Here is an 18,493-nt window from a genome sequence, read left to right as displayed (position 1 = left end):
GAGTACTACAAGGTTGCGCCAAATCTTTTAGAACGCAACAACAAAGCTATTTACGATAATCAGTCGTCCAAGAAAAATATGTATAAACTACAACGATGGGTGCGCCATTCGCTGCTATACAAGACTAGATATAAATCACATCCTGAGGACAAACCGTCCAGCGACTCTGCTGGCTCATGATGCTAAGCTTGGTCCCCAGGTTTCTGAAAGGCTGCTTGAGACCGTGTGTTAATCACTACTACATGAAGATCACGTGTAGATCAATTTTCACTCTCTTGCTTGATGTCAAGACATTAAGAATCATGCATGGACATGTGTTCCAACGCTGCGCTGATCTCGTCGATGCTTTCGATAGCTCGCCACGTGATCATTTTGGATTCGGCACACCCGTTTGAGTCTGGATTAGAATATTTACAGTTAGACTTCTGGCAGTTTAATGGTAACCAACTCACCATGAGACATCTTTCTACTTGGTGTCAATGGATCTCAAAGTGCTAAAGCCTTCGGACGATGTGGTACTATTAGAAGTACTTTAAGGTGAGAGTGTGACACTTGAGCGAGAATTTAGTGGATTATTTGTAAGATTTGAATAAGATGCGTGGTGTGAAAGTACTGTACACGTACATTGCGAGGCAAGGTGTTGCACTCACAAAGCGTTATCCTGAGGTTGCATTAGTATACAGCCAGTGTACATCTAGCAGACCTAATCTTTTTCGAGCAGTTTACGCTTTTGCCCGAAATTTCGGTCACTCCAAGGATCAGACGGCAAATATGCTGCTGAGAGAACATTGTAAAAAATGGATTTATACAGGCGTGTTGGAGGAATAATTAAGTTTGATACCCATCAAGGCTTCTATCCAAACTAAGCACCTCAAAGCGTTTAGGGATGGAATTGCCTCGACCCTTGGGCTGAATGTCGATCCCAGCTGCTACACTCCGGCAGTTTAGCTCCTTACAAAATTATCAATTTCTCTTCGTACTAGCTGCATACTTTCTATACGTACACATGAAGAGGATGCCTATGGAATGGACTTCTCGATTCTTTGAGGTTATTGTACGCGTTTGGGCGAAAATATACGCAACTTGACGTTCTTCAGACTGGATGAGGGTTTGTGTCGTGCCATCTTGACACAATATATACATTACATTTGGCAAAGTTAAATCCCATTGACCGAAGTCACTACGAACATAATTGACCTGCTGAAAGCATTACGCTTAAATTGCCTAACGACATTGTGAAGCTTCACGGGAGCTTCACAACACAAGTATCACTACATAGTTCACCTCAATCGGAACATTTCGATCGAGGAACGGTTAATGTTCGATACAGTTTTGTGTTCCTAACTTGGCCCCCCACATGGACCTATGGTAGAATCGTCCATTCAGATTGTTTGTGCTTACCACGGAAGAGGTCTCGAAGACAATTTTTAGTCATAAATATGTCGAACCGTGACTTTTACCATTCATAGCATTATGTATTCCCAGTGTAATATGATCTAAAGTTCCATCCGCAGCTTACGCATTTCAATTTCTAATCAAGCCCTGATTAAGAATAGAAATCGTTTAAGTGGTTTATGTACGCGTGAATACACAAACGTTGAATCTGCCCAACATCTGTTTCGAGCTTACAAAGTGGCATCACACCGATAAGAAGTCTTTCTTCAACCTTTCAACAAATTCATAATTTAAACATTTTTTGGACAATATTTGTCTTTCCTGAATATTCTTCTTCATCATTTTGCTTCTCAGCATTATGTGTAAAGGAAAACACTTACCCTGGTACGAAAGGGTGGGTCACACAAGATTGTGTGACCGTAATAATATGTCGATTACACGAGTAGTGTGTAGTCACACAATGGCGTGGCTACACCGTAGCAAGTTATGCATATAAATTTGGTTTTGGAAAACATAAGTGTTAAATTTAAGCGGCTCAGCCGCCCATAAAAAACATAAATACAGTTCCAATTTTAACCGGAAGAGTACATTTGCCTTGGGATAAGGTTTTCGGTACTCTTAGAGGTAGCGGGTTGCGATCCGCTACACTCATGCTGGTTCTAGTATAGAACGTAAGGTCGGTGACCTTTGTAAGCTTTCTCTAAGCAAAGAGCTACGGCGGCCCCGCTGCATTATGGATTTCTTACATTCTATCCTACCAATATTGTGTGTTGTTTGGCATTTTAAGCATCATGCAAATTGCAGAAACGACTTTACAAAACTTTTTTGCACGGCATCATGCCTTTGCATACATCAACTTGCACTTTCGGCAGTTTCGTCAACATGCGGTTTTAAAATGTCCACGCATCTACATTCAGTCGACAGATGAATTAAAAGTTGGTCTTCACATGCAACATTACGCATTCGTGACATTGACTACAATTTTCGGGCCGATCCGCACTCCATTATGACAACACTGGAAAACTACACATCTAACTTCATCTATCATAATACAATTTCTACCGTCAACAGTGGTGTTGACAAAAATTCATCAGCTACCGGAATTGCATTGAAACCATATCCCTCATTTCCAGGCTGACATCAAGAACAGCTGCTGATGAAGTCGGACCAAAGTCCAACAAGTTAAAACAAGTACGAGCAATCTCAGATCCAAGCTGGGTGCGGAATATATGGATTGCAACCTCCCATGTTTTCACCAACCAAACTACTGGCTTTCAATATGGGTCCATGGCATATTAATATTACAACAATACGATCTCATTTACTTCCTGATCATGGCACGTTTGACCTCGCTAGCGATTGGGTCAACCTTTTCGCTCCAGACATTTTCAGACGTCTTTTCCCCAAAGCATTGTTTTCGTCACCCAGTCCACGGCTGGATACAATAAACACAGCTATCAACTTAACTTTGAATGCCAAGGACAATTGAAAATACCAACCTTTGGTGTATTTAGACTCTACACTTCGAACGCTTAACAAAATGGTCAAATTCTCAACATCAGGTCTCTATGCTTTCTACTCATGCTTAAATGGCCAGGATTCACGGCTAATTTCATGACACCAAGTTTGATGCGTTTTCATGGCAATCCGAAGTGCGCCCGCCATGATCCATGAATGGCTTTTTGGCTATAACAAGTCTCTCGTCGGGCACACACCGTCTCCCGAGTCGGAGTCGACACACCATTTCCAAGTCGGCTACACCACACTGAAAGCACCAATAGCGCCTCTTGGTTAAGCTTCTTCGATCACAACTTTAATTTACGCCCTTTCAGTAATATCGACACAAACGATCCCCTAAATACACTTCTGGATCGTAATATGGAATCGGTCAACTCAATATCCAGCTCACCCACCACCCAGGCACGGGATCATGCCTTATTTGTTTTAATTTTAAGAGTATTATGATTAAAATTAATGCTCTTTTCGACGGCTAGCAGCCTATACGTTCCTCGTGCCTTTCCTATGTGGATCTTCATAACCAAATCAGTACCGAGCACAAATGTTGATACTTCTTCGTCGTACTTACAATCCACGTGGACAATAGTGTAATCTGTACGTACCTCATCACAATAAACTGTACAAGATACACGATATTTAGCACGCCAGAAGAAAGAACAGGAATAATATCAATGTCTTCTTCAGCTAAAATTAAGCTGAAGACTAACTCAATACGTTGTCACTGAAAGTGCTCATCGGTCAGTCAAAAACTGATTGTGTCTACCAAATTTCTGATATGTACGTGCGGTCAGATATTACTGCTGGTGTTACCTTAACCATTGGCTTTTAATAGTCACTGTAGACATCACGTTGTCAAGAAGCTTGGAGTTTTGTGCTATAGTGTGGCAGGGCAATCGACTTTGCTAACTCACATACAGCACCAACTGTTTTAGACTTCAAAAAAAGGTCGAACGGGCATTTCTCACAAATAAAATCGGGTTCCTCGCGCGTTTACAGCGCATAGTCAGCTCAATCCGGACTAGCAACATCTTGCACTTCTTAAAAAAATCATTTTTAAACAAATAGCGTGCCGAGGTTCGATATATCCGTATATGTAGGTCAAGTTTACGGCTGGTTACAAATGTTTGGGATAAGTTTTCTCATAAAGCACTAGTCTGAAAGATCAAGAGTAAACCGTATCACAAACCAAAAATATACTCTCTTGCAATTATTATCGAAATCTTTTTTAAATAATCATTTAAGATCCAATGAAGCAAATCGCCAGACGATTCTTCCTCCTTGTTTTCTCCATAAGCGCCTCCAATTGCTATCTCGGGACGCAGTTGGTGGTTGCTATACCTGCCGACTCCGGTGCTGCTAATAATGCAAGTGAAATTGCACCGAATATGTCGAGCTTAAATGAGTCAAGGACCAATAACGTCGAAAATATAAGTGCTAAAATCAAGCAGTTTAAGTGGCGAGTTGGTAGTTCCTCAAGATTGACTGCGATTTATGATGCGGTTAAGTATAGGATAAAGAAACCTATCTCCGAAATCTATGATCAATATCTGGAGAAGTTGCTTCAGTTCGACGATTTCGAGAATGCTCTGAAAAGTCCTGAGATGGAGGCTTTGATTAACGTTCGCTTGAAGCACAATCGTAAAGAAAAGATTAGAAATCTACGCTCGCTGATCGCGCAACTTTCTGAAAAGTACGGGTACGACCTCGTGCTGAAAAGACTTCCTGAATTGGCATGGAGCGAAGATTACAGCCAGCACATGATAAAGCACCATATACAAGATGTACGACGTCAGAACTGGCTAAAAGATAATTTGTCTATTGACAAAGTTATCGATCTGCTGCAGTTTGGTGACGATCTTTCTGCAGACATACAAAATGGAAACTTGAACGAACTGAGAGAGTACATCATATTGCGTGGCCGCGAGGAGTATAAGAATGCAGCGTTGCCACCTGAATACGTCGATGACAAACTGGTCACGAGTTTGATAAGAAAATTTGGTGGAGAAGGAAAGTTGATGCAGCAACTTAGTAACGCAAGACTTTCATTAGAAAATGCTAGTATTGTCGATAGTTTAGAAGCCGCTTTCTTTCGCGATTGGCTTCACGCATCTGATTCTCTTTTGTGGGATCAAATTGACATAAGCAACGACGTTTTCAAAGCATTAATGAGCGGAAATCTGGAGATTGTTCATAGATATTATGCTCTTCGGTATCCAGACCGCCGACTCCTTGCCGTTCAGACATATGTAATGAGGTATAAAGAGGATGAATTGATGGTGGCACTTGCACTTATGAAGCTTAAGCCGTCCATGAAAGAATTTGCAACAACGGTGCAGCATGAGATGTATGAATACTGGTTGACGAAAGGACCCCATCATTTAGAAGATGTGATTTCATGGTTAAAAATTGGCATAGAAGACAATCTCATCATCACCATCATAAAACTGGAGATTTTGAGTCGCTTTATCATTTTCTTGAAACCTGACCCTCCCTTAGTGAGGGCAGAAAATTTGTGGGACCTTGCCTACTTGGCCGGCAGAGCACTTGAAGAGCGTGATACGGCGAATTCAGAATTGATTGAAAAGTATGATCCGGTTCGGTTAGGATCTGCCGCCACAATTCTTCTAGACTTGATTTTTGATTTATGGAGTTTCGAAAATATCCAGCCGCGTGAACTTCTCACCTATTTAAAAAAAGACATACAGGTTGGTAACGAAGAGACCACGAAGAATTTAATAGTCAAGAAATACGAAATGTTTATTGAAGAGGAGAATCTAAGGAGCAGGCCGTATAATGATCCGAGATAGATCCTCTGCATAGTATCTAAGCACACGTTTTGTTATCAACTGAATGCATTTTAACTGTTTGAATTAACTATATTTTGACAGAATACACACCTTTACGCCAGTCATCAAAATCAATTTGCCCTGCGTCCTAAATACCGCTCCATAAATTGTTTAAATGAGCTAACTAAATATAAAGGTGCTGATCTGATGGCCTCTATTCCTTCCATGTCTGACAAAATGCCATGCAACTTAGATACTGAAGCAGGAAACGTTGTTTCTTTATGCACCGACCCACATTGAGACAAAAACACGAGTGTTTTTTAGGGGCTTTGTTGCTTTTTTGTCCACCATTTATAAATCTGAAATCCATTATGTTTAAACCACAAAATACAACAGCAGATACTTCGCTAACTCCCACCAAAAAGACAAATCCATGGTTCGTTTGTACGGCTGTTCTATCGCGCTGCTTTCGGCTATCGCATTCGCTTCTACTTCATTTAGTGAGGAGGATGTCGGCACAGAAAAATCTACATCGCACAGTCCAAACGATGTTTACACAGCGTCTGCCCAGAAAGTTGCGTCGTGGGAAGTACAGCCCGATGGATCTGCCATTACCAAAGATTCAAAATCGCCTTCGCCTCTTAGTGCCAAGGCACAAATTCGGAGGGACGAGAACGGCAAGTGGATCGTTGTGCCTTATGAGAAAACTGTAGGCCTTGATGTCATATCTTCACCACAGCTGCCACAAGCAAAACAAGCTGAGGCGATCGAAGCTGAAAACGACGTTGATGTCGTCGAAAAGGCGACCGATTCGATGTTTCTGACCCCATCAAAGTCTTTTCTTGCACTGGAAGCTCGCATCGCTAATGAAGGATATACGTCCGAGTTAATGGACGAGCTAGTGAGAATATCTCAGACATACGAAGATCCTCCAGATCAGCGGAAGGGGAATGATTGGGCGTTTGCAGTCACACACATGTCGTTGAGACAATTATTCAGGCCTAATAGCATGACAAAAGAAGATCAAGTGTTTATTGACGCGATCTTTAACCTTAAAATTGCCGCGGATTATGGAGCACAAGTGGCACGTGAAGTCATTGCCATGCTTGATCTCATTGGTGTGCCCGATCCAGACGAGTTGGACGATCCGAATTTGCCCCCACTTTCACGAGAAGAACGGAGACTCGAAGGAATTGAGGCGCTCCAATCGTTAGCTTCTTTTAATGACTCGATGGCAATGCTGACTGTGGCGTATGGCACGTTGTCTGGTGAAATTCCAGCACAATCCACCGATCTGAAAATTCTTGCAGATTCAGACGCAGTGTGCGAAGCAGCCGCGACTCTTTATCGCAAGTGTGCAGACCATAATGTATATGTTATTGCTGCTGAAGGAAATGAGCGATTTCCTGATATCGTGCGCTTATCGGGCCGATCGCGTAGTAGCGCTTGGGATGTGATCGGATTGGGTGGCTTGGATTACGAAAGCCAACCTCTCGCTTTGATCGAACACTATCTCACAATTGCTAACGATCCGATGGATAAAGAATATTTACGGGCGATGCTGTATCTTGGTGACCTCTACTTCTCTGGCGATCCGGCAGCTCATATTGCACCGGATCAGAGACTTGCTGCGCAATACTACCGTCGAGCTGCAGAAGCTGGTAGCTCGGCGGCTCAAGCCAACTATGGCATGGTTCTTGCCAAGGGTATGGGGGTCGTGCAGGACTATGCACAAGCAATCATGTATCTTAATCGCGCTGCTAAAAAGAATAATTCATTCGCTTTTTTCGGCCTTGGTGAACTCTACTTCCGCGGATATGGCGTACCACAGAATGTCTCCCTTGCTCTTAGCTTTTTCAATGAAGCTTTGAGTCAAGGCTATGCGCTAGCACACTCATTTCTAGGATCAATCTATTTACACGGTCAAGAAGGTGTGCCAATCGATCACAACAAGGCCTTATATCATTACAAAGCAGCTGTCAACGCGACGGGTGGCAAGGCAAGTCAACCACTCCATGACTTGGCTGGCATGCACTACCATGGGTATGGCACACCACGTTCGTGTGCCAAAGCTTTACCTCTTTTCCGCTCGGTTGCTTTGCATCACGACATCAATTCAAACTTTCCTTTTTCGCACGATAAAGCGTACGAATGCTATAAGAAAGAAGACTACCTTCGTGCGTACCTGCAGTACCGACTCATTGCCGAATTAGGGGATGTAGACGCACAATGCAATGCTGCTTATTTGTTGGAGCACCATGGAGACAGCATCTTTAAGTGGCGCTGGCTTGCCCTTTCGGCGAGAAGCACAAGTAATCCGTTATTACATGAAGCATTTACTCTATACTCGCAGGCAGCAGCGTTGAACGACTCGGAAGCGATTCGAAAAACGGGTATATGTTACCATGAGCCGTGGGACGGCGTTTGTCCTAGCAACCGTACTGAAGCATTCAAGCGGTACCAGCTTGCCGCAGAATTAGGCGACGCACAAGCTGGTCACAACTGCGGATTAATGCTGTTGACAGGCGATGGAATTCCGCAAAACATGACAGCAGCGAGAAGCCACTTTGTCCATTGCAGCAATGCAAACTTTCCTGCAAACGTGCCGTGTGCTCTCGTGCTTTTAGGACTTGGTTTTCTACAGAGTATCAAAACACTCGTCGGCTGGATTTGAACAGGACCAATAATTCTCTAGCGTAGTGGCTAGAACGGTATGTCTGTCTATTAGATCTCGTTTTTGGTTAACAAGTTTATAAAATCGCATAAGTATCTACTCCAATCTAGACGGTATCGCAACGTTTCAAGTCGCTCTCCCACGAGAGTTTTCGCTTCTTCGGCTTGAATCCAGCGGCGATAGACGCAGAGCGCATAGCTCCACGTACTTTGCGTACTTGCCACCACTTGCGAATCTCATCACAGATCAAAACGCTTGACGCGATGCAACAGACGTAGACTAAATCATTAATTGATAATGCTTCAGTCTGAAACGTGGCTTGAAGTGGCGGAAAGTAGATCACAAGAAACTGCCCCAATAGCGACGCGCCGACCGCGTACACGAAAATCGTGTTGGAAAAGATCCCAATTTCAAAAATTGACTTGTCATCTGATCGACATGAAAGTGCATTAAACATGTCAAACATGACGAAGGTCGTGAAGCTCATGGTTCGATCGCGCTTGCTTATTGTGCCATCTGCACTTAGCTCGACATAAAAGACGTATAGTGTACCCCACACGATAAAGCACGCCGACGTGAGCACACGACGAACCATCGTGCTTGTGATAATACTTGCGTCTTTAGGACGAGGACCTTCCCTCATTACATCGTGGTCAACAGGCTCGACCCCAAGGCTCTGTGCTGGTGGTCCATCCATGATTATGTTGATCCACAAAATTTGCATAGCATTCAATGGCGACGGAAGATTAAACAGCGTCGAAAACGCAATCAGACAGAGCGCTGAGATACTCGTACTCAGCTGAAAGCGCAAAAAGTGTTTAATATTGTGGTAAATCGACTTGCCTTCTTCCATAGCACACAGAATTGTGCTAAAGTTATCATCCAGAAGAATCATATCAGCAGCTTCTTTAGAAACATCCGTGCCGGTCGTACCCATTGCGATACCAATGTCTGCTGCTTTGAGTGCAGGCGCATCGTTCACGCCATCTCCAGTCATCGCCACCATCAATCCCACCTCTTGTAGAGCGCGCACAATCTTGAGTTTGTGATGCGGAGACGTACGATAAAAGACGCACGTTTTTAAGATCCGTTGCTCCAATTCCAACATGTCCATAATCTCCAGTTCCTGTCCCGAAATGACAAGCTCGTTAATCGCCTTATTTCCGTCTTTATCACTTTCCGCACTTCTAAATTCATTGTTTGAGATGATTCCAACTTTTTTTGCAATAGCAATGGCCGTTTCCTTGGAGTCGCCCGTCAACATAATGGTCTTCACACCGCTATGAGCCAATTCTTGAACCGCCTTTTCCACCTCGGCACGAGGCGGGTCCAAGATCCCAATAAGACCAGCAAAAACCATTCCTCGATCCGAGTGATCGCCAAACGCCAAAGCCAAGACTCGCAGCCCACGTGAAGCCATTTGCTGTGATGTTACAAAGATGCGCTCTCGATCTCCTGGTGTCATGTCTTTTTCACGCCCACAATTGTCTTCGATCTTGTCACAGCGCGACAGAATGGCCTCAGTCATGCCCTTAATATGCCATCGAGCAGCACCATCCGTCGGAGACTCGCAACATACTGCCATCCACTTTTTTTCCGAGCTGAAAGGTACTTCACTCACGCGTCGATATTTTTGTGTTACTGCGGTGGTTATTCCCACTTTCTGCGCACACAATAGTACCGCACCTTCTGTAGCTTGGCCCAACACCTCGCGATCCTTGATACATGCATTATTACAAAGCGCACCAGATAGCAAACAATGATAAACATGAGGATGGGAAGCTTCAGTCACTGGTTCACCACGCATCGTAACGGTTGACTGAGCGTTTGATTTTTTCAATTCAGAATCAGCTATCTGCAAAGATTCTTGCGTCCGCTCGCCGATTCCTTCAACTATAGCCGTCACACTTTCGAATGGGGCGAAAATCTCTTGCACTTCCATCTTGTTGGTCGTAAGTGTACCTGTCTTGTCCACACAAATAACATTAATGCATCCAAGTGCTTCGACAGCTGGCAGCTTCTTCACAATAGCCTGGCGCTTGGCCATTTTCATGACTCCAAATGCTAGTGTGACTGTCACACAGATTGGTAAACCCTCTGGAATTGCAGCGACGGCTAGCGACACACCAATCTGGAGCATGGTAAGCATACCTTTGTTTTGTATTACACCAATCAGCACAATCACTGCAATGACAGAAAGAGAAAACATGCTCAAGTGTTTTCCAAGCGTATCCATGCTGTGCTGCAAAGGCGTCTTACGCTCTTCCACGTTATGTACCACATCAAAGACTTTACCAAATTCAGTACGGGATCCAGTACCAATTACGACGGCGCGTCCACGACCAGCACGAACGAGTGTACCCATAAATATGAGATTTTTGCGCTCGGCTAACGGATGGAGATGACTATCTGCAATCGAATTGATCACCTTGACCACAGGTGCATTTTCACCCGTTAAGTTTGATTCATCCACTTCGAGGTCCACCGCTTCAAAAAGTCGCGCATCTGCTGGTACACGATCGCCGACATCTACTACCACAATATCTCCCGGCACCAACTCTTTTGCAAACAATTCCACTATTGATCCATCACGTAGAGCTCGACATCGTGGTGGCACCAGTTCTTTAAGAGCTTCTAGTGTCTTTTCGGAGCGATATTCTTGTACAAAAGCTACAGTCACGACAATAGTGATGGCTACTGCAATAGAAATGGCGTCATCCGTGTGTCCCATCGCAACACTCACGACGCCAGAGCCCATGAGAAGCATAATTAGTGGATCTTTGAATTGATTAATAAATTTAATGATGACCGATTCGTCTTCATCGCCTGCCAGCTCGTTTAGTCCACACTCGTGCTGTCGTTCGTGAACCTTCAACTCATTTAGCCCGTAATTGACGTCTACACGAAGTTCACGAGTCACTTCTTCATGCGAGCGAGACGATGCTTGGCTTAGTACACCACCTTCCATACTTATGAGTGATAACAAAAGGTTGTGGCCGTTGTTTAGCGACAGCAACGGCGTTACTGCGATCTCCGTGTCATGGGAAACTGTCGACATAATAGAAGGTGACACAAAATTAAGGTTTCACGATGCCGCTTGTGAGCGAGATGAGGCGAATCTAAGGGGAAGATATATGGAAAGTCAAGGCACTCGTAAAACGGTCGGTCGACGTAGTGAGAAAAAGCCGCTACTGACACGAAGGGTGACGGTTCGACGGCCCACGTATCAGTTACTAACAAACTTATGTCGAGCTATATAATTCAGTGAGATACCGGTACGCACTAAACTACTTGCCGAATTAAATGTAACTCATTAACGACTCTGCACGTCTCAATCGCACTTTGGGCATGGAGAACGCACAGCGTGTGGTTGCAGACATTGTGGCAAGATGTCGGTATCGAGGCGTTGATGTGTCAGAGACACTTGCTGCATTTACAGTGCGTCTGATGATTCATCGTAGTCGACGCAATATTGTACTGGAGCGACAAATGACTCATGAAGACGAGCTGTATTTAATTGAGCAATGCGTAAAGGCTTTATTACTTAAAGATGATCCAGCCATGGAGACGGTCAAGATGCAACTCGAATTTGATTTGATCTATGCAAATCTTGAAGAGGAATTGCACATACGTAAAGAACGTCAGGAGCAATCGGTATCCAAGCTGCAGCGCACAATTGCTACACTTGTACCAGATACTGCCACTGACTTCGAGACTTTATCAACGTTATACAAGCACATTTTTACGCTTCTGATGCTGGATGCAAGCAAATATACCCGAGACAATGTTAAGAGCGTTGCGGACAAGAATCAGCAACAAGGCGAACTTCGAGCTTTAGAGAAAGAAGTCGCGGGAGCTCTTGAGAGCGTCTTTCCACGCATTGGACTCAAGTCTTTTGCGACCATGTCCACGGATGACAAACTGCTTCAGTTGGATGAACTTCGGCGCATTGTTGAAGGTATTCGCCTTTTTAACAAGGAGTTAGGTAAAGGAGGTGTCGGTATCACATCTAGTGCTCTAGAGATCCAAGAAAATGTTGCTACATTGGTAAACCTTGTTCGAGACGAAGTGCAGGAAGCAAATGAGATGTGTACACAATATACAGAAGTGCTATTGCACGTACATCACCGACTCGGAGCAAATGGTGAAGTGGAATCATCCGGATCTTTACCAAGTCACGACGAAGTTACCCGATGGCAAGACGAATTGAGCAATCGACGACAATTTCTTTCGTATCTGCAAAGTCTCGATGAGGATATCGCTGTATCTCATGAAAAAATTAGTTCGCGATTAAAGATGTATCAGACTGACATGAGTGCACTGCAAAATCTTGTGGGAGCGCGGACTTCCCTACCAAAATCGCATGTTTATCCACTCTTTGAAGCTGTTTCTCGTTCCTGGACTGAGTTGCTTCAGGAGCACGATTTGCTACAGGCCCGTGCTCAAGCATTAAGATCATTATTGTGCTTCAAATCGAACTTTACTCAAACTCTATCAGTTGACTCATCCATTGCACGACAAGCTCGACGTGAATCGTCAATTCCGACAGAAGATCTCTTTTCGCATATTGAAACTTTTCCGACAGAAGGTCAATTGGAGACGACTGATAGATTTGGACGTAAAGATGGAGATTTGGTCGAAGATGAAGTTAATTGGGATTTGAAAGGCTCTGATTTTGCTGTTCGAATGCCAGTTGAGACGACGCCTGAATTTATGCAATTACCGCTCGAGTATCAGGGATTCTGTCCATGGACAGTAGTGGAACGTGGAGGTTTGTTGCTACCAGGAGATCCTTCATTAGGTGTTGTTCAGTACCGTAATGCCTACCACGTTTTCGTCAATGAACGCGCACTAGGTGAGTTCATGCTTCAGCCTCATCGCTACGTTCAAGGTATTTTACATCGCGCAGCACGTCAACCAGCTCTTATCTATCTGCTAAGACTACAAGAGTCTTTTCCAAATATTACGTTGACTTCGCTGCTGAAAATGTGCCATCGTTATTATGCTGAAGGAGCGCAAGGAGTGCATCCATTACTGGCTCCTCCACCGTCACAGAAAGTCGATGCAAGCACGAGCACGCCCACACACTTTATTGAAAAGCATATAGACTACAATTACGATTGGAACGAGTGGGATCTCCGTCGTAAAGCTTTGAAAATTGCTAATCTTCGACACTGTCGAACTGTCGGCGCGCAGACTTTACTCAGCAGCTTCCGTCGCGACGTCGACACGCAAGTTTATTTACCGTCGAATATTGCCTGTCAAACCTCTAGAGAACGAGGTACGAATGTGCCGAAAGTCGTAACTTATTTCACAGGATTGCGCCGAGGTCACGTTTACACTATTGACGACGCCAGGCGTGCTGAAGCGAAGAAAGTGGAAAGTGACATGAAAACGAATCTTGAATTTGGACAAGACGGAGAAGAGAGCAAACGTTCTGACGAACCAGCGGTAATCGTCTCGTGTACAATTGATTTATCTTAAAAAATGCTTTTAGAATCTAAAAATTAAGCCATAAACTTTCTTTAAGGTTAATGAGCTTGAGCTCACAATCGATGGTTAGAATAGAAAACATCAACGATTTCACCTGTCCTCGACCAATTACTTACAAACTGAAGATAAGTTCCGTAAACTTCGCCGTGTCGACAGTTTGGCTACCATCGAAAAGCTCTGGCGCGTGCTTTTTAATAAACTCGATCTGGGATGCGTCAAAACGCTCTTCAATCAGTTCCAAAGTAAGCTCTTCGCCAGTGAGAATATCCAGTGCCTCATATACGTCATCCTTCGTCGATCCACTCTGCAGTTGCTCCGTGCAGAACATGGCAAAGCCATCAAAAGATATTTCATCGTTGTCCTCCGCATCAATTTTGTCAAAATAGTCGTGGCAGTCGTCTTCGCTTAGACTTAGACCGAGACCCTTGCAAGCCATGATAAATTCATCACGAGCAAGAACACCGTCGTTGTCCAGATCAAAGTGATCAAAAACCTCTTGAATTTCTTTCGCTTGTTGGACAGTCAAACTGCCGACTTCACTCAATGCTAGCTCCATTTCCAATGACTTGACTCTATCGCGAACAGCCGTCTCAAGTGATGAGAACTGCGCACGTAAACCGTGAATTGTATCCGTGGTGAACGGATTCGTGTGCACTTGCAGTCGTTCCAGCTCCTCATGAATCCGCTCTAGTTTCTCCATATCTTCGGTGAGCGGCGGCATAATTCCCGCCGCCTGATCTTTAGCTTCTTCTATCTGTTTCACCCTGGACTCCGGCTTAGCAGCCTTGTCGCCTTCTTCACTCTCAGGATCAACAGTCTCTGCAATTGGTGTCTCTACACCAGTAATTTCGGGATCCTCGGGTTTTCCCTCCGTTTCGTCTTCCAGCGTCAGAATGGTGTTGGAGCGGAACAAACGGTGGCGCAGCTGCACCATAGAGTTAAACTGGTCCTTCAGCGATCCCTCGACAACGTTTATTGACTGAGTGCTCTGGGTGCAACGCTCTTTAATGCGAGCAGACAAATTGGCAAACTCGCGACATACTTCATCGCGCTTTTCCACATTTGCGAGTTCTTCTTCGTAGTAGCCACGTTTCTCAGCCAGCGAGTCCAACAACTTCTGCACACGTGCGTTGGTCTTTTCAATAAGTGCAACATCGTTGTCACGACCACCTTCGGCTAAAATATGCTTCTTTTCAATCAGCTTTTCATTTTCGCTCACAACAGCATTTTGCACCTTTGGAACCAGTACAGTGTCAAATTGATGCTTAGCAGCGATGACGCCTGCTGTTGACACGTCCTGCAGCTTCGTGGCCGCCTCCACCTCCTCGTCCATCTCTTCAATGACGTACTTGAGATTTCGCATTAGCGTCTTGGCATCCTTAGCAACGGCGTCCATATTTTGTTGTACGCGCAAACACTCTTCCAGTTTGGTCTTCACCCCTTCCACCGTTTCTTCTGCCATAGCAACAAAGCCCTTCATTGCCTCCACACGCTCCAGCGTAGCTTTTGTGTCATTGTGCTCCTCCGAAAGTCCGTCTGCTTCGTTCACGACGGTTGCCAACAATTGCTTGTAACGTGGAAGCTCAATATCCCGCAAAAAAGCAACGCTCTCCAATTTTTCCTCTGCGTCGGCTGTAGAAGTAACGCGCAGATTCTCAGCAAAAAGAGAGAGTGCCTCCTTTTCCTTGGCCCACAGCTCGACCTTTTCCAGATCTTTCACAACTTTCGTCAAAAAAATATCCGTCTTTTGGTAACTTTCTAGATTTTGACGCAGCTTTAGCTCAAAAGCCGTCTCAAGTTCGTCAAGTTGAGCCTTGAGCGCTTGCAATTTCTCAATAGGCGGATCCAAATTCGGCACAGCGCGTCCATTGTTCTTGCAGCTTGCAATCCATCGTCCAGCACATCCTTCCACGGCCACAAACTGAGCCTCACGTGGTGGCTTATCGTTCTTCTTGTAGTCTAGATGACGAACTAGTGCCTCCTTTATGTCCGGAATATGGCGAGGCTGACTTAGTGTCTGAAAACGCTCTGTCTGTTGTTGAAGCCAATCATGCAGACCTGATGCGTTCTTGTTAAACTCAATGGATAGATCTTGATGACGTTGTGCAATGTTCAGAGCCTTAGAAATTGTCGTCACAGCCTTCTTTTTCTGCACGCCTGATGCAAACTCCTTAAAGAGCAGTGACACGTACGTCGTAATACTCTTCTCGTCTGGCTTGATTTGTCCAGCCACGTTCTCGACCTCCAGAAGCTGGGGAATGCGCAGCTTCTCACGAGCAATGTCAAACGCAAGTTTCACATTAGTTTGAGCATCTTTAGGATTCAGTGAGTTGAAATCAATCAATGTAGGTGCATAGCGGTGGATGAGAGCACAAAAAGCCATGCCATCAGCCCAGCTAGCTGAAAAGTTCTTGACGTCGATTGTTGGGTAGTCCGCCAGGGAGCGATTGACCCAGAGCAGCAATCCGTCTTTACCAGAGACACCTTCGACATCGATTTCAGCTACTTGGAAGGCTTTAATTAGTGTCCACATGAGACCCAGAACTAACTTATTATTGCCGTCGAGGATATCGGACGATCCAATGTTTGTTACATTCACGTTCTTCTTTTGCATGAAAGCAAATGCAAAATTCAGATTCTCCATTTTTTGGATACGCATACGTGGCTTCTTGTTGAATTTCTGTCACCAGACATACGATAAAACAGGAACTGATGGTTAGGATACCAAAAGTAATCTCTACATCAAAATTCACAAGTTATGACGTACGCGGCACACTTTTTCGCGACAGATAATCTGAAGCAAGGAAATAAGGCGAATACCATCCTTCAGGTCCTCGTACAAGTCCTCAATCGTCATGCGCTTGCGCGAAAGGTACGTATTAGCCCACTACACATCACATTTGTTAGTTCCTCACATCAATTGTGAGCTACACTCATCTCTTTATCATAATACGTACTCTTGTGAAGGTATTCTTCTGTACATCAACCCACTCTTCATTATACCCCGCCATGTTGTCAGAAAAGCAATTTAAAAAGGAAAAAGAGGTGGTCTTGCTCGTAAATTCGGTGCGGTGTCTTGAGTTCGCTTTGTTTCACTGTTTGAAAGAGTGCGACTAGCTACAGTTGCACTAGTATCACTTCTCGGGATAAGTCGGCTTATGCGTTAAGCTGAGGCGGTTCTGCGTCTGTCTTGCGATTTCTCGATTGGCTTATCTCCGTGGCGGACCAGCAGGCGTACCGTACCGGTAATACTTCAATTACGGTTCTACGATCTAGATTGCCCTTTGGATGGGCTTTGTGGGTTTGCAATCGTGTTGTCATTTACTCACATTCACTACTTCCTTTATATGGGTAACAAACCCGCGATTGTATATTGCATAAAAACGACAAATACTGAGAGATACCGGTTCCTCAAAGAAGATTACGCGACAACGACGCACGACAGATAGTGCGATCTCAATCGTTCGCCATTACGATTCAGTTTCATAGACTATACTGAGGAATGTACGAAGTGGTAGCTACAAAAGCTTTGTTCTCTTGTCAAACAATGCAGAATAAGAGCAACTAGATTTGAAGTACATAACAGGATTAAGCTCACATTAGTGCGCTGGTGTGTACTTATCGAGTTTTGATGCGGTAACTCGTTCTTTTATGCACGAGAGATGAATATGAGAGACGCTTTACACATGATGGCCCATATGTTATAGCAGATTTCGAAATGGACTTTTGACCACACACTTCAAGTGTATTATCGAGCGAGTACATCAACGAACGAAATGGCAATGTGATGTTACCGTCCTTGCACTGGGTGTATGTGGCAACTTGCACTTACAACAACACTGTCCGTTTCTTGGCATATTACAAGCGGTAACTTACACCTGAACATTGCGTTGCTTCGTGACATCGTTGCTGGTATTAGTGTATACGAACAACCGAGCACGTTAACTACGACGCGCACCACAGCTTCGTCTGCTTCACGTGAGACTATTTATCACTAGCAGATCAAGCATGCAGCTGTTTGAAACGACTTACCCGCGAGTTGTATGGAAATGAACCCTTCTTATTCACTTATTCGATATTTTACGGTAGCTGGATAATAACGATGTCTGGGATCATGGGTTGTTGGCAAAACTGCGAAGATTTTCGCTAAGCTCATCAAAGAGACTTTTAGTTCGATGCAAAGTGCTACGCTGAATCGATTTGGATAAATATTTAGAAAAGGATATTTTATACAAATTATCATAAAGTTTCACTAACGGTGTACGTAACATTACACTGCATTCCCAGATGAAATGACGTCAAAAGTGTAACGGGTTACACGTACCCTGGTAACAGGGGGGTGTCACACGAGATGTGCATTGTGTGACTGCACCCAAACAAGAATACGGTATGTGAGTTGTACATGTATATAAATTTTACTATATATTGAGTAAAATCTATACATTCGAAATTAGGCGGTTTAGCCGCAGATAAAAATCAATTTTGAATTTAAACCGAAGAGTTTATTAGCCTTGGTTGAGGTAGTAACTACTCTTGGAGTTAGTGGATTGCGATCCACCACACTCGTATTGGTTCTTGTAAGGAACGAAAGGTCGGTGACCTAAATTACGCTTCCTCAAACGCTAAA

The 18,493-nt window shown here is 44.2% G+C and overlaps 6 protein-coding genes across 6 annotated transcripts; 4 read left to right on the top strand and 2 right to left on the bottom strand.

The window, feature by feature from the left end:
* Nucleotides 1-4,160: 4,160 nt before the first annotated feature.
* On the top strand, nucleotides 4,161-5,720 carry PHALS_03452 (uncharacterized protein; the record flags this gene model as incomplete). The annotated part of the gene is made up of 1 exon (XM_024717663.1): nucleotides 4,161-5,720. The coding sequence occupies one exon, from the start codon at nucleotides 4,161-4,163 to the stop codon at nucleotides 5,718-5,720; it is 1,560 nt and encodes a 519-aa protein (XP_024583140.1).
* A 412-nt stretch (nucleotides 5,721-6,132) lies between these two features.
* PHALS_03451 (Extracellular protein SEL-1 and related proteins) lies at nucleotides 6,133-8,373 on the top strand (the record flags this gene model as incomplete). Its single annotated transcript, XM_024717662.1, has 1 exon — nucleotides 6,133-8,373. One exon carries the CDS (start codon nucleotides 6,133-6,135, stop codon nucleotides 8,371-8,373), a length of 2,241 nt encoding a protein of 746 aa, XP_024583139.1.
* Nucleotides 8,374-8,479: 106 nt separating this feature from the next.
* PHALS_03450 (calcium-translocating p-type pmca-type) lies at nucleotides 8,480-11,431 on the bottom strand (the record flags this gene model as incomplete). The annotated part of the gene is made up of 1 exon (XM_024717661.1): nucleotides 8,480-11,431. One exon carries the CDS (start codon nucleotides 11,429-11,431, stop codon nucleotides 8,480-8,482), a length of 2,952 nt encoding a protein of 983 aa, XP_024583138.1.
* Nucleotides 11,432-11,721: 290 nt separating this feature from the next.
* Nucleotides 11,722-13,857, top strand: PHALS_03449 (Protein of unknown function DUF3508; the record flags this gene model as incomplete). The annotated part of the gene is made up of 1 exon (XM_024717660.1): nucleotides 11,722-13,857. One exon carries the CDS (start codon nucleotides 11,722-11,724, stop codon nucleotides 13,855-13,857), a length of 2,136 nt encoding a protein of 711 aa, XP_024583137.1.
* Nucleotides 13,858-13,978: 121 nt separating this feature from the next.
* PHALS_03448 (alpha actinin) lies at nucleotides 13,979-16,877 on the bottom strand (the record flags this gene model as incomplete). The annotated part of the gene is made up of 3 exons (XM_024717659.1): nucleotides 13,979-16,546; nucleotides 16,634-16,753; nucleotides 16,824-16,877. The coding sequence occupies 3 exons, from the start codon at nucleotides 16,875-16,877 to the stop codon at nucleotides 13,979-13,981; spliced, it is 2,742 nt and encodes a 913-aa protein (XP_024583136.1).
* Nucleotides 16,878-17,331: 454 nt separating this feature from the next.
* PHALS_14932 (RxLR-like protein) lies at nucleotides 17,332-18,097 on the top strand. The gene has a single exon (XM_036407131.1). It carries the CDS (start codon nucleotides 17,679-17,681, stop codon nucleotides 17,862-17,864), a length of 186 nt encoding a protein of 61 aa, XP_036263387.1. The 5' UTR covers nucleotides 17,332-17,678; the 3' UTR covers nucleotides 17,865-18,097.
* Nucleotides 18,098-18,493: the final 396 nt, after the last annotated feature.

Source organism: Plasmopara halstedii (genome assembly GCF_900000015.1).
Source record: "Plasmopara halstedii genome assembly, contig: Scaffold_2364, whole genome shotgun sequence".
In the NCBI taxonomy this organism is placed as follows: Eukaryota; Oomycota; class Peronosporomycetes; order Peronosporales; family Peronosporaceae; genus Plasmopara; species Plasmopara halstedii.
The sequence above is the reverse complement of the archived record's forward strand: the minus strand, read 5'-3'. Positions and strand labels throughout refer to the sequence as shown.